This window comes from Mya arenaria, chromosome 14 (genome assembly GCF_026914265.1).
Source record: "Mya arenaria isolate MELC-2E11 chromosome 14, ASM2691426v1".
In the NCBI taxonomy this organism is placed as follows: Eukaryota; Metazoa; Mollusca; class Bivalvia; order Myida; family Myidae; genus Mya; species Mya arenaria.
The window spans coordinates 57,615,703-57,631,581 of NC_069135.1; the positions used below are offsets into that span (position 1 = coordinate 57,615,703).

General features: G+C 36.9%; 1 protein-coding gene across 1 annotated transcript; it reads left to right on the forward strand.

Annotated features, from left to right (window-relative positions):
* The first annotated feature begins 1,747 nt into the window (after positions 1–1,747).
* LOC128216292 (uncharacterized) lies at positions 1,748–10,926 on the forward strand. Its single transcript, XM_052922857.1, has 2 exons — positions 1,748–2,082; positions 9,558–10,926. The coding sequence occupies exons 1-2, from the start codon at positions 1,748–1,750 to the stop codon at positions 10,924–10,926; spliced, it is 1,704 nt and encodes a 567-aa protein (XP_052778817.1).
* Positions 10,927–15,879: the final 4,953 nt, after the last annotated feature.

A 15,879-nucleotide genomic window follows, 5' to 3' on the forward strand; every position in this document is an offset into this window, starting at 1 on the left:
AAGGGAGGTAATAATAATGTGGTGACCGTTAAAAAGGAGTTCCATACGGGCATTTTATCTTCGCCCGTGGGCAAGATAAGAATATCTAGCATGGTTAAATTATTGGATGTACTTATAAGAGGTGAAAGAATGCACTTTCCTGGCATTAAATAGTCTTAGTCATACAAAATACATGTTAAAACACTACAAATAAATCATACTAGTATCTAAAGTTTTACAAACTGCTTCTATTGATGTACCCGCACACTTCCCAGGCAATCTCCTATGAAATGAAAGCCCCGGACAAGCATGATATAGATATCTGCATACTTGAGCGAGTAGAGCTGGATTTATCCTGTTGTTCTATGTGTTCTATCTACTTAAATGCATTTTCTTCTCTCTTCGTGGTATATTTTTATACCATTTCAATTATTAAACATCTGCCCCTGGCTTACTATTTATAGTTGCCTGTAGCCTCAGTTGGGTAAAATCAGTCTTGACCCTGAAAATAAAGAAAATACAACATTTTATGGGCTGCTTAACCTGTCAGGGAACACAATTCAACTATTAAACATGTTATCTTTGATTTAAATCTTCATTTTAAGCAACATGTTGCCGTCGACGTCGCATTTATGACGTAATTTATCACTTGGTATACGCACACTGTTACTTAACAAAACAGATGAATATTAAAATGGTGAAGATATCGTCAGAGGACAGATACCTTGCATAAATTGATCCAGTCTGTTATTAAATAACCAGTAAAACACCCACACATATGGTTTGTTAAACATGTAAGTTAATATGTCGTAACTTCATTTAGTTATTAAATCAATTAAAGTACAGAGCTTGACAATTTTAATGAACCAAAAGGTTGATTATTATAGAATATTCAAATGACACAATTTCTTTTTTCAAAACAAGCCACCTTATGTAAATTTTATTCCGAAAATAGGCGCATGCCCCATTGATTTTTTACAGCAAAATGAAATGAACATGATTTAAGTTATAAAAACACCAGAAAATAAAACCTCAATGGTGATTAAATCACGAAGTTTTACTTAGACTTTATATGAAATTAAATAAAGTATCAGTGTAAAGCATGTTATTTTAAGTAAAATCGGGACAAACACTTGTAAAATTATTGAAGGAGATGAACGGAAAATATCGTAACATGTACGCAACAACCGGCATGCAAGCTGTCTTCCGGTATGGTGTTTTGGTAGAGCCCGTTACGTGTGTATCAAGTTATATATCCATGGTCATGTGTTTTGAACGGTGTCAGTGATTACTGTTCTGCAAGAGAAGTAACAATTTGTGAAGTTTGCATCCACGTTGTTCCGAATGTGTTAAAATATAAAAACAAAAAGTTTACGTAGTTTTATTTTGATTTAAAAGTCTGCTTTGTTACATGTTTCCTTGGAATGATGAAAAATTAAATCCGACCTACCGATCCCATTTTTTGCATGTAATAGGAAACACAGGTATTATTTTTGTTGGCCTTATTGACAGTTTAATTTCTTAAATCAGAAAAAAACAATCAGGTGTAATATAGTTGTAGAATATTTATGTACTTGGACAAATGTATTTCAATCATTATGAAACCTTCATATTAAATACAAATTTATCTTTAAAAAGCTAATCAATAGAATTCAGTCACCTGACCGTTTACGTAGGCGAGAGATACGCTGTTTATCTAACTTCCGCGTTGGAAGTTAAGGCCAGGGGGAGGACGTTAATACGGTTTTACCCTATATTTGGCAGGACTATGGCATCGAATTTTGAATCCTCCATTCAGAGGGGCTGTGATTTCATCCATGATTTCGCCTGTTCGGCTTGTGAAGAAGATGGATTGAGCACGGAAGCTCAATATTTTTGTAATCAGTGCAGAAAATATTACTGCAATAACTGTGTCCCAGTTCACAACAAGCTATACAAGAGACACACAGTGCTCGACCGGAAGGACGTGAAGAAATGGGCAGCTACACCTGGGATGGTGGACGTCCTTGAGAGATGCGAGAGGCATCCCGGGGAGGCGCTCAAGCTGGTCTGTGGTGACCATGACCAACTGTGTTGCCATGTGTGCGTTGCCATGGATCATAGGTATATTTCATTTTAAATTTAAGTTAAACGTTTTTACGTAAATATCTGCAAACCAATGATATAAGATTGCTGACAAAAAATCAGATCGTAGATTTCCATTCGAAAATTAATGTTTTACGGCTTAAACCCTTACTAATGGTTTGAATAAAATGCATAAAGTATCAATCTTTTACTTAAATATAAAAATCTGCGATCTGATTTTTTGTCAGCAGTCTTTTATAACTGGTTTCCATGGATTTTCGCAAAAGTTGCTCGTTCCAAGACATAAAATAAAAACGTTGTTAAAACGTTCAATCTGTGAGTGCAGCTTTAAGACCGGTCAAAAAGAATTTTAATGCATGCTTAACACTGTTTCTGCTTAATACAATCATAAACAATTGTATTTTACATATATATGTGTACTATTAAACTATGCTTTATTTTTATTGGTCAATATTGTCACCTAAGACTTGCCTACTAGCACATTTCTTGAACTCGTTGATTAAATGTATATGAACATGTCTGTCTCTCTGTCTCTTTGTGTGTGTCTGTCTGTCTGTGTGTGTGTGACTGTACAGTACTGTTAAGACCAAACTTTACACTCTTGTTCACTAGGAGTGCACTAGTAGTGAACAATTTGTGCACTATGGATAAACTAATGTAGTCTGTAGTTTATTAGATAAGCCAGTATAGATTTTCCTGGTCCACTCAGATTGGCCTTACTATATTGATTTAATTTAACTGATAAGATCATTTCCTCTAGCAGATTAACTTGTGATAAAACATTTTAGTATACTGCATTTATTGATGACTTTATGATGATCATCATTTAATGGGCCAGTAACTAAAGACAAGGGGTTTCTACCAAGTATTTACTGGTCATATTTGTCAACTTTTTAATTCTAATGTAGGTGAAATAAGAATAAAACATTTCTTAAATAGATCCAATAAATATTCTTTGTAAGCCAATATTTGAAAATAGGGGTGTTATCAATATAATTGTGCTACTATTGTAACACCCAAACATTTGTTTTGGTAATTCAGACATTTAATTAAAGTCAATTAGTGATTACAAAATAATAATTCTGAATCCTAAGTATATAAGTGAACAGCACTATTATATATTCAAACAGTGAATGCAAAACCAATGTTTATGATAAAAAAAGGTAATTGTAATTTAAAAGTAGAAAAAAAATGCATGCAGTGTTGAAAAAAAATACCTTGCCTTAATTAGATTTAAAAATAGAAGCTCAGGCTATATCTTCAGAAACAGATTTTTCATATATGCTTACATTATAACTTCATCAAAAAGTTTATAAATACTAATCTAGATGATATTGCAATTGTCTGTAACTTTCCTGTATAGATGTTACGTAACTATATTCACGATTAATTTCATTACTTTTCATAAATAAACATCTTAAAAGCCTAGATTGAGCATTTGATACTGAATGTATCTATTTATCTTTATCTATAAAAAGAGCACTAACGGGAATTATCCTACCAAATGGCCCACTAACCAGGCATTAAATTTGAATTTTTAGAAAATGATAAAATGCTTATTCATACTTTTGTAATGAGATTACCCATTGCAGCAATGTTAGCCCCAATAGGTCGGGACAATAAACAATACACAGGAAGTATCAGGAACCCTGCTGTGATAACTTAAAAATGACAAAAAAGGGAATTATCCTATGCATCCAACCATTAACCAGGCATTACAATGAATATGAGTTCTATTAAACTTACTATTTGATGTTAAAATACATGATATGCATGGTTAAAATTAAATATCTCTACTCTTAACAATTTGATTAACAAATGAAAAGTGTCCTTAAGAAATAGTTTGTTTTTTTAAATTTATAATGCAATTGCAAAATATAATTAATAAATATAAACTATTTTCCATCTTTTATAAAAACATATTTGTTAACATCTCTTCTCTTAAACCAAATTTGTAAAAAAATATTGAGTTGCCTAGTTTTAAGAAGATTGTCATGTTAATTCTCTGCTGTGTATCCCTTGTTTATTGCACTAGTGTCATTGCAGGGGCCAATTTCCTGTGTATTTGTTTATTGGCTCGGGGCCATTTGGAGGTGACTCCATTTAGAGTAGAAAATAGCATTGTCCTATTAATACACAACCAATTCTTGCATAAACAATATGTGCATAGCCAATGTATTGATTTGACTGATGAGAAGTAAATAATAAACAAATAAAGTAACATTACATTTATGTTGTAGGATATAAATCATATAAATGGGATATTATTAATAATATCTAACATTACTCTTATTCTTACTCTAAAGCATTGTTATAATACTTTTAATATGATTTAAAAAGTTATCAAAATGAAACGGTAAGTCAAACACTGACAGATCTGAGATTTAAAAGACAGCAGGAGGCAATAAAGATAAAGATCAATACACAGAATTGTGTACTATGGGGGGGGGGGTCTTAAAGAAGGCTTAGTGTAGCCTTCAATGGATAGTATTTCATTTAATAATGAAGCAGCAGAACCAATTATACAAAACTTCTAAAATATATGTTTATCTATTATGTGTTTCAAATTAGAAATGCAATCAATAAATCTGGGTACAATTTAGAAAATGTACTATAATAATTAATGTTGTACTTATTTGATAATGATTGCTGTTAGGCTGTCACCTTAAATCACAATACATTTGTTAAACAAAAATAAACATAAAATTATAAGTTTTAGAATAGATGGAAGAAAATCTTGTTTTTTATAACCTTTGAATGAATCAACAATGGCACAACAATTTCACAGTTTGAGCTTGGAACAATAAGGTATGAACCTTGAGGATTACCTATTTTAAATAACGAACAACTTCATTATCACCTTGTAAAATGTATTGTTATTGTTAATATAAAGGCTTATGAATTCATTTCATCATTATGTTCAATAAGTGTTTGAAGATGAAACCCTTTAACCCAGAACCAAAGTTATATCATTATACCTATCAAAATAATGCAATGCATATTAATAAAGAAAAAAAAAACATTTAAATATCTTTGTTTGACAATTTCTTTTTTACAAAACATCAGTTTTTTAATTCAATAAATCTATATCATTTACATGAAAGATCCAAATGGATTATAAGTATTCTCTATAAATTAATTAACATTAAAACATCTGTTTAAACTACACCCATCATTCTAAGTTTCACTGTAAAGATAGCCTTTATTATAGACTGAATAAACCTTATCTGGTCAGCCCCTTGTCTGCATTTAGTCTTTCCCTAGTCTTCCCCTTGTCTTACCCTAGTGCACTACGAAGTGCACTGATGGTGAACTGATAGTGAACAAGAAGTTCACTAACTGTCAAGTTTGGTCTTAACAGTACTGTGTATGTCTGTCTGTGTCTGTCTGTGTCTGTCTGTGTGTATGTGCGTCTTTGTGTATGTGTGTGTGCGTGTGTCTGTCTGTCTATAATTAAGCTAAGAATCAAATCTTTGATATTGTTTATAATTTCCAGGGCAACAGTATTTAACTCTCTAAACCGCACCCATGAGTTATGTTGAAATATTGAAAACATCAAGTTCAAGTGTAACTCATAGTATTTTATAAACTCGCAACGTCTTAATGTATCAAAATAGCGCCTTAGCTATGATTGTGTCGATTAGTTTAACAACTAGATTACGGTATTTTTGTTTAAGAGGCTATTTGGATTTTGCCATTGTAAGGATGTATTTTAACCCAATCACGACCAGTCATTATTATTTACGGGCCAAATGCACCAGTCCATTGTAACCATAACCCCTCCCCCCTCCTGGTTCGGCGGTATACCGGGGAAAGTCGAGGAAATGGGCCGTGTTTTAACCTTCCTGATGGCCCCGCAGTGACGGGTGAATGCTGTGGTTTTGTCCTCGCGCCAAATATAGCGGGGAGTGGGCCTTACCTAAGGTCCCTGGGGTACGGGGGCATTTGGCGGGGATTTTACCTGCAGTTCGTCCCCGCAGGACAGGGATTGTATCCGTTGTTGGCTGGACCGAGTCAAAGTCCCCGCTATTCCCCGGAACTGGAGTAGGGGCGTGGTTACAAATGACTGGTGCAAAACTACCATCCACTACCGGGTTAGCACAGTGGTTATCGCACTCGCTTCTCACCTAGGCGTGTCAACGAGAGTAATTATATATAATGTTGAAATAACTCTTTTTCCACAATTGTTGTTAATTAAATATGTTTAAACTAATATTTTTACTCCTGTACACGAAAGAAAATGTTTCAGGGAGACGTTTTTTGTGAATGTCTAACATCTGCGGAAATAATGTTGTTTTTTTCGTACCTGCATCATTATAAATACATAAATGAAGGGTCTTTCATTAAGACAAAAACGTAGTCCATTCGTCCACAACTGCATATAGTTCATTATCGCGAGATTGGCATCAGTAGTATTAGTTATTTGATAGTTTGTAGTTGTAGTACTAGATGGTGCCGTGGCAACAACAACAACAACAACAACAACAACAACCGTATCTGCAGCAGCGACAGTTGTTTCAGGGGCTGCAACATCATCACATTATCGGTGGAGGTACTGGTGGTGGTGGTGGCTGTGGTGGTGTTGGAGGTGACAGTGGCAATAGCAGTAGCAGTAGCATTAGTGGTTGTATTAACAGCAAAAGCCGCAGCATTACACGCTGTATTACTAAGACTTGTGAGGGGGTGGGGGTAAACAAATATGTTCTTAAATCGGTCACGGTATGAAGGCAATGCAAGATGCACAGAAAACAAAGCATTTTTTTTATTGAAACATTTGCAAAACAAATCTATTTTTTTACGAAAGTGCAATAACAATGCAACATAATGTGTTCACGATGATGTAAACACAACTGAAGTAAATTTAACATTTGGAGGTTCAGCTCTACCAATTTGATGTATGTTCATGTTTCGATTGTATTTTACATAGTGTAAACGTATACAGTCGAACCCCGTTGGCTCGAATTCGTTTGGCTCGAATTCCTCGTTGGCCCGATTTGGATGGTATGCCGACTCGTTGCATTATACTAAGGTAAGAACTACCGCTTGGTTCGAATTTTCCGAGGCTCGAGGTATTTTGCCGGTCCCTAGGAGTTCGAGGCAATGGGGTTCAACTGAAAAAATACAGTGAAAAACAAAGCGTTTAAAATGAATAATTAAAAGAGTGATATTTTTAATAAAATGCGAAATCAATAAATATGCCAATGTAAAATCAATATCTATACGCTAAGTAAAGCATTCCCCTTAATACGTAATACAATTCGACCTATGAAACGACCAGATTCATATATAATGCAATAAAGGTAACATTTGCAATCCAAATAAAAATGTTGTTAGCATACCATTTTCATCAACAGCTGTCAGATGTCTTAAACAATTTTATGTTACTCATTAAAAAACATATGCTATATATAAGTTTGTATTAAGTTTAACTTGTCAATAATTATGTATAACACTCGATACTTTTCATGTTTTTCTTGGCAAAATTTAATACATTCTACCAAATCTTGACCCAAACAACAGCAATTCCCAAAACATGATAACATGATAATTTGACCTTAGATTCTCTGTCAATTAGGGGTTAATGTGTAGCTGAAGTTGACTCTCGTGTAGGAATGAAAAGTGGAAATATTGGCTGGCATTTTTTGGCAGGTGTGAATTTTTGTCTGTGTGCCTTTCTGTCTGTCTGCCCACCTGCCTGTCTGTGTTTATGTTTGTATGTGTGTCCGTCTGTCTGTGTGTGGATCTGTCTGTGTGTATGTGTTTGTCAGTGTTCCCTTCTGTCTCAACGGCGTGTCTCTCTGTGTGTGTCTGACTGTTTGTCCTTCTGTCTGTGTGTCTGTCTGTCTGTCTGTCTGTCTGTCTGTCTGTGTTTGAATGTGTGTCTTTCTATATGTGTGTGTGTCTGATTGTCTGTCCGTCTGTCTGTGTGTGTGTCTGTCTGTGTTTGAATGTGTGTCTTTCTATATGTGTGTGTGTCTGTCTTCCTGCCTGACTATCTGTGTGTTTGTCTGTCTGTGTGTTCGTCTGTCTGTGAGTGAGTGTCTGTCTGTGTGTCTTTCTGTCTGTGTGTCTGTTTGTTTGTGTCTGTCAGTATGTCTGTCTGTCTGCCTGTCTGCCTGCCTGCCTGCCTGCCTACCAGTCTGTGTTTATGTATGTCTACGTGTCAGTCTTTCCTTGTGTCGGTCTGTCTGTGTGTATGTCTGTCTGTTTGTCTATGTGACTTTCTTTCTGTATATCAGTGTGTCTGTTTGTGTGTGTCTGTGTCTGTGTGTGTGTGCGTGTGAGTGTGTGTGTGTGCGTGTGTGTGTGTGTGTGTGTGTCTGTCTGTCTGTCTGTCTGTCTGCCTGCTTAACTTTTGTGTGTGTGTCTATGTGTGTGTCCGTCTGTCTCTACGTCTGTGTGTGTGTTTGTCTGTCCATCCGTTTGTCTTTGTTTTTATCTGTCTGTGTGTCCCACTGTGTTTGTCTGTGTGTGTTTCTTTCTGTGTGTCATTCTGTGTGTCTTTCTGTGTGTCTGTCTGTTTGTCTGTCTATTTGTCTGTCTGTTGGCCTGTCTGTCTGTCCGTTCGTCCGTCCGTCCGTCTGTCTGTCTGACCGTATGTCCGTCTTTTTTCTGTCTGTTTGTTTGTCTGTGTGTTTGTATGTCTGTCTCTCGGTCTGTCTGTTTGTCTGCCTGTTTGTCTGTCTGGTTGTATATCTGTGTGTATGTGTTTCTGCCTGTCTTTCTGTTTGCCTGTGTGTTTGTATGTGTGTCTCTGTGTTTGTCTCTCGGTCTGTCTTTCTGTCTGTTTCTGTGTCTTTGTGTATGTGTGTCTGTATGTATGTCTGTCTCTGTGTGTGTAAGTGTCTGTGTGTATGTGTGTCTCTGTGTTTGTCTCTCGGTCTGTCTTTCTGTTTGTTTCTGTGTCTTTGTGTATGTGTGTCTGTATGTATGTCTGTCTCTGTGTGCGTGTGTGTCTGTGTGCGTGTCTGTCTGTGTGTATGTCTGTCTGTGTGTATGTCTGTCTGTGTGTGTATGTGTGTGTGTGTGTTTGTGTGTGTCTGTCTGTATGTGCGTGTCTGTCTGCGTGTATGTGTCTGTGTGTGTGTCTGTCTGTGTGTATGTGCGTGTGTGTATGTCTCTGTGTGTGTGTCTGTCTGTATGGGCCTGTCTGTGTGTGTGTCTGTCTGTCTGTCGGTGTTGATGTCTGTCTATGTATGTGTGTTTATCTGTCTGTGTGTCTGTCTGTCTGATTATTACAAAAAGTAATACATTAATATTGCTAGACTCTAATTGACATCATTTCAATCTATGATCAGCTTGATATTATCTAAATGTGTTATTTATGCTTAAATAATGGAACATCGATGTTTTAAAACAAAAATCAACAGGTTCTGGAAGACGACGACGAAGACGACGACGAAATATAAGTACTTAAATTTATGTGATTTTAGAAGAATGTTATAAACAAGCGTCTCCATATAAAACATATGTGTTTCCTTCTTTCATTGCAGACAATGTTCAGCAATACAGCACATTCCAGACGTTGCAAAGGGCATCGGCAAAGATCCCGAGTTTCGTCAACTACCTCAACGTGTAGCTGTTCTCAGGAAGCAGATAGAAGATATGAAAAACGACAGAAAGAAAAATAGTACCTCACTGAGGAAGACTCGAACAGCCATTGTTGATGAAATCAAAGCAATCCGTAAAAAGATCAACGACATTCTTGACAAGATGGAGAAAACAACCGTTCAAGAATTAGACCGTCTGGTTGCTGATCAGGAACTGTCCATTAAGAAAGATATTGAGTCATGTACACAGATGGACGACGAATTAAAGAACATCATAGATGACATACAAAGCAAAGACTCATCAGGCGAACCACCCCTATACATTGGGTTCAGAAAATGTGAAGAAATAATCAAACAAGCAAACGAAATACTTCAAAACATGTCAAGTGTTGTCAAATACGAAATAACCTTTCGTAAACATAATGAAATAGAAGATAACTTGTGCTCGGTGACGACCTTTGGAGAGTTAAATGATTCGAACTTTTTTTGTAAACAACCACGTACATCGCTTTTTCCCCGAGAGCATGTATTTGCTACCAATGGTTACAAGGAGTACAACGTAAAGATTAGTTCAGACAAAGATACATGTTATAATGGAGGGATATGTGAGCTTCCTGGTGGAGAGATTGTTATTACAGACTACAAAAACAGTAAAGTGAAACTCCTGGACCAGGAGTACAGGGTTGTCGACCACTGTGATGTTCCCAAGTATGCATTTGACGTGTGTCACATTGGCGGAAATGAGGTTGCCGTTTGTGTTGACAATAGCGACGATAGTTGTGAACTTCATTTCATTAACATTACAAAAGGAAAACTTGTGACTACGAGAAAATTAAGTTTCTCCCATAGATGTTTCGGCGCAGCTCATCACGGGAACAACCTTTACATTTCATCACGCACCGCGCTGTACGTCTATACGATGACGGGGAAGCTGGTGAAGAAGCTGTACGAGGACAAGTCCGGTGATAAGACGGTGATGAGAATTGCCATCAGTAACGACGGGAAGACTATCTACATCACAAACAATCAACTTATCACCCTTGACAACCTCGGCAACAAGCTGGCCATATTCACTGATCCGGACTGGAAGGGACCTTTCGGAGTACACGCGACAACTACTGGACACCTGTTCGTCTGCTGCCTAGGGTCCTACACAGTGCTGCAGGTTGACAAGGACGGGAAGACGAAGTTGGCCACACTGGCAAGGAAAGACGGCGTGTACAGACCTATAGCTTTGTTCTTCAGCAGCCGTACTTCCTCTCTGGTTGTCAGCGGAGTGAAAGACACGCTCCTCGTCCTTAATGTACGATAAATTATAGATCCAATTACAAGTGGCAAAAATACAATTATTATAACTGATTGTTTTTTTACTTTAACCTTTCTCGTAAATATAAGCACGGATGGAAAATGTATTTAATACAAGAATCATCTTTGCTTAAACATACATATACCTATATATAGGTTACGTATTTATTTGTTTTTAGCCACATAGTTATAATGTTTATCGTGCATATGTTATTCAACTTAATGATTGTTTTTTGTATAATGTTATTCAAATATATTCTATATGTTGTGTGTATGTATGTATATGATTTATTCTTTATTTAATTTTGAAATATAACATATTGTACGGCCCGTTTTGCCATGTGCCTTTAAAAAGCTTCAATACTTTTACTACAACTACAAGACAGCCAGTTATATGTTAACTATTTTCACTGGACACCTATATGAACATAGGTGCATTAATTATGCAGAGTTTCTTTAAAGTAAAAACAATAACAACATATACCATGATTATAGTTGGTTTTGTTTTCAATTAAAGGCACACAATAAAGATGGATTCAAAAAACATTTTGTTTTTATATTAAATGCAGAATTATGTTGAACTCATTAGACAGTATGATCAAAACATTAACAAACATAATGCGATACGTTTTTGGTAAAAAACTACCTTCAATAAAATATTTTTAATTAATAGCTACGTGGCCATTAAAACGCGCAAATACATCCTTACACAAATTATGTTTATTGTTTGTTTTAGTAATTATTATCAAATTAATTAAACATAATACTGCATTTATAAAATAATATTGCACCAACGTGTTCGGAGTCTGTTTTTAATCCGTATATCCTCCCCGTACACGTTACAGGGTCCGTATTTCCATAGCTTACACGTTCCATGCACGGGGTCCGTATTTCCATAGCTTACACGTTGCATGCATGGGGTTCGTGTTTCCATAGCTTACACGTTGCATGTACGGGGTCCGTATTTCCATAGCTTACACGTTGCATGTACGGGGTCCGTATTTCCATAGCTTACACGTTGCATGCATGGGGTCCGTATTACCATAGCTTACACGTTGCATGCACGGGGTCCGTGTTTCCATAGCTTACACGTTGCATGCACGGGGCCCGTGTTTCCATAGCTTATACGTTGCATGCACGGGGTCCGTATTCCCATAGCTTACACGTTGCATGCACGGGGCCCGTATTTCCTAAGCTTACACGTAGCATGCATGGGGTCCATATTTCCATAGCTTACACATTGCATGCACAGGGTCCGTGTTTCCATAGCTTGCACGTTGCATGCACGGGGTCCGTATTCCCATAGCTTACACGTTGCATGCACGGGGCCCGTATTTCCAAAGCTTACACGTAGCATGCATGGGGTCCATATTTCCATAGCTTACACATTGCATGCACAGGGTCCGTATTTCCAAAGCTTACACGTTGCATGCACGGTGTCCATATTTCCATAGCTTACACATTGCATGCACAGGGTCCGTGTTTCCATAGCTTACACGTTGCATGCACGGGGTCCTTATTTCCATAGCTTACACTTTGCATGCATGGGGTCCGTATTTCCATAGCTTACACTTTGCATGCACGGGGTCCGTATTTCCATAGCTTACACTTTGCATGCACGGTGTCCGTCTTTCCATAGTTTACACGTTGCATGTACGGGGTCCCTTTATCCATCCCGTACATGCTACGTGTATTGGGTCCGTATATCCATCGTGTTCACGTTGTATGTATGGAGTCCGTTCTTCTATCCCGAGCATGCTAGGATACGGTTTCCGTACATCATATGTATATTTATATATTATTTTTGGACCAAAAAAAGTTACGGTAAAAATATGTTTTTCTGCATAAGTGTTAAATTATTTAAAGTCATAATATCTCCATATATTTACAAGTTCAGGGTGTAGATGTACAGAAGTCCGTACACGTGGTGTTCTGTATTCGTATTCGTGTTCGGGGTCCGTACACGTTTAGTGTACGGGTCAAGACACCCCCGTATATTCAAGATATACGGGACCGTTTATTCCCATTTATTCAACTACTTTCTGCAGTTAAAAACAAACTTTAATTTGAAAATTGAAATTAAAAAAAAGGTTTAATTTTAAAGTAGACTGACTTAATTTGCGAACATTCAGAGTAAACATTAAATTGTGTATAAACAGTTTTAAGTTGATCATAAATGCATGAGAAATTGGTTGAGGGGGTTTCATCAATGAAATAGAGGATAACTGTTTATTTCAGTGTAAGATCGTGATATATTTCACCGATTGAGCTCAAAAACTATATTCACGCATGACGAAGCCTCGAGTGAAATATTTACTTTTGGTGATCACAGGGTATATTGCTATCTTACTTGAAACAAACAATTTTTGTGTCGCCTGAAAAGACGACATATAGGGGTTACTTTTGTCGGCGGCGTCCGCGTCCCATTTTCGCTTGTCCGGGGTATATCTCCTAAACTATTAGTGGTATCAACTTGAAACTTCATATGTACATAGCTCTAATTGAGGGCAAGTGCAGTGCACAAGAACTGTTACTCTTGCTTCCATATTTTTAGAGTTTTGCCCTTTGTTATTTTTCATGCTTAAAGTTTTGTCCGGGGCATATCTTGTATAATATAAGAGTTATCAACTTGAAACTTCATATGTAGATAGATCTCATGGAGGGCAAGTGCAGTGCACAATAACAGTAACTCTTGCTTTCTTAGTTTTAAAATTATTGCCCTTTGTTAAGTTTCATGCTTAAAGTTTTGTCCGGGGCATATCTTGAAGAATATAAGAGGTATCAACTTGAAACTTCATAGCTAGACAGAGCTCATTGAGGGCAAGTGCAGTGCACAATAACAGTAACTCTTGCTTTCTTAGTTTTAAAGTTATTGCCCTTTGTTAATTTTCATGCTTAAAGTTTTGTCCGGGGCATATCTTGAAGAATATAAGAGGTATCAACTTGAAACTTCATAGCTAGATATATCTCATTGAGGGCAAGTGCAGTGCACAACAACAGTAACTCTTGCTTTCTTAGTTTTAAAGTTATTGCCCTTTGTTAATTTTCATGCTTAAAGTTTTGTTCGGGGCATATCTTGTATAATATAAGAGTTATCAACTTGAAACTTCATATGTAGATAGATCTCATGGAGGTCAAGTGCAGTGCACAATAACCGTTATTCTTGCTGCCATATTTTTAGAGTTATTGCCCTTTGTTAATTTTCTTGCTTAGGTTTTGTCCGTGGCATATCTTGTAAACTATAGGAGGTTTCAACCTGAAACTTATTCCGTAGGTATATCTGATTGAGGGTTCAAATGCCACCTACACTTGAAAGTTAAATGGCAACATCATTGTCTATAAATGAATAAAATGCCAATCTAAAAGCTATAATGTCGACAGTAAATAATTCGTCAGGCGACACATCCGACTCGCGGAGTTCTAGTTATTTTATTAAATGCCTAACAATGGAGTTAGAAGTCATTTAATTATTATTTTTAGAAAAAAAATACCCCAATGTGTATGCTCACGTAACGTTATTTCGGAAATGGCGTCGTTGCCCTAGCCCTGTGCGCGCTGACGTTTGATTTGGAACTGACAGCGGGCAAAAATTTCAAAACAGTGAAAAATATGCATTTGATATTTCGACTGTTTCAAACAGTGAATTATACATTTTTATTTCACTGATTAATCTCTTAAAACCACCGGAAAGCATATGATAAATACATCTACAGTTAGCTTAAGGATATTATGGATCATGGTCAAACAAAAGTGTCAAGGATAAATAATCATCATTTTCTGAAAGTGCACCATGAGCTTTCGGTCTTGTGACGTCACAAGATTGACGTCACACGCAAGATAGCGTTGATCAGGCTCATCCGTACCGGAACCGGTTTGTGAGTTCAAGAACGAGCGAATCGTTCACGTTCACGGGTTTTCTGCTGAAGTAAAAATGCGTCATGTATCCGTGCTTCGGCTCCGCGCATGCGCAGTTGAAAAATAGAAAGAAAAAAACATACAATAAATAAGCAAAGATGGAATGAAGCACACGTTCACCAATTATGGGCGTACCTGAAGCCAGGCGCGTAGCTGCCTATACGCGAGTACGCGGCTGAATCCACATGATTCTGACAAAATATAAAGAAAAAAAATCAGCCAATATTGCAGTATGCGTACTTGATTCCATAATCCTATAACTGTCCACTTTCCAGTACTGAATAAAACACCTTAGAACGCACAGAGTGCACCAGATTGCACAATTGTTTTCTTTTTTCCGAGGGGACATGCCCCCGGAATCCCATAGCACAATTATAAATCCACATGAATAGAGGGCTAGCTACGCACCTGAAAGCATGTTGAATTGTATGCCCCTAGGCTATTACATGAGAGACTCATTGAAGTGTGACCATCTTTTATAAGTTAAAAAGAATACAGTTATCAAAAACACATTTTCAAGCATTCTGATCGCCAACAATCAGCCAAACAAAAATAAACTTTAACCATTTAAGGCGACTATAAATTAATTGCTAGACTTTAATCCCCGCCAAGTCCCCCTTTTTCTGCCTCCCCTTAAATTTTATTGACTCAAATAAAAATGTTGAACTAGGGCTTGTTTATGCGTATCAATCCGTCCCTTATGCGATAAGAAAGAGCATGAACACATAGTCAACGATGAAAATGTCATCAACGAAAAACAAAAAATAAAATGTACAACCCCCACCCCCCTCCTTCGCCCCCATTTAAAAACATCTGTATGAATATCTAGCCATTAATTTATATTGGATTCCACGGACTCTTTTTGAGTTTCTTCCTAAATTGTTCAGATATACACTCAATCAGTCTTCGATAATTGTTTTTGATATCGCTACGTATATTGAGTTGTACGTTCGGGGGTACTAGGGTATGCCTAGGTACGCCACTGCCTGTAAACAACCCCTTAACAAGACGCTGATTGCCGTTCTACCATTAAAATGAACCATTC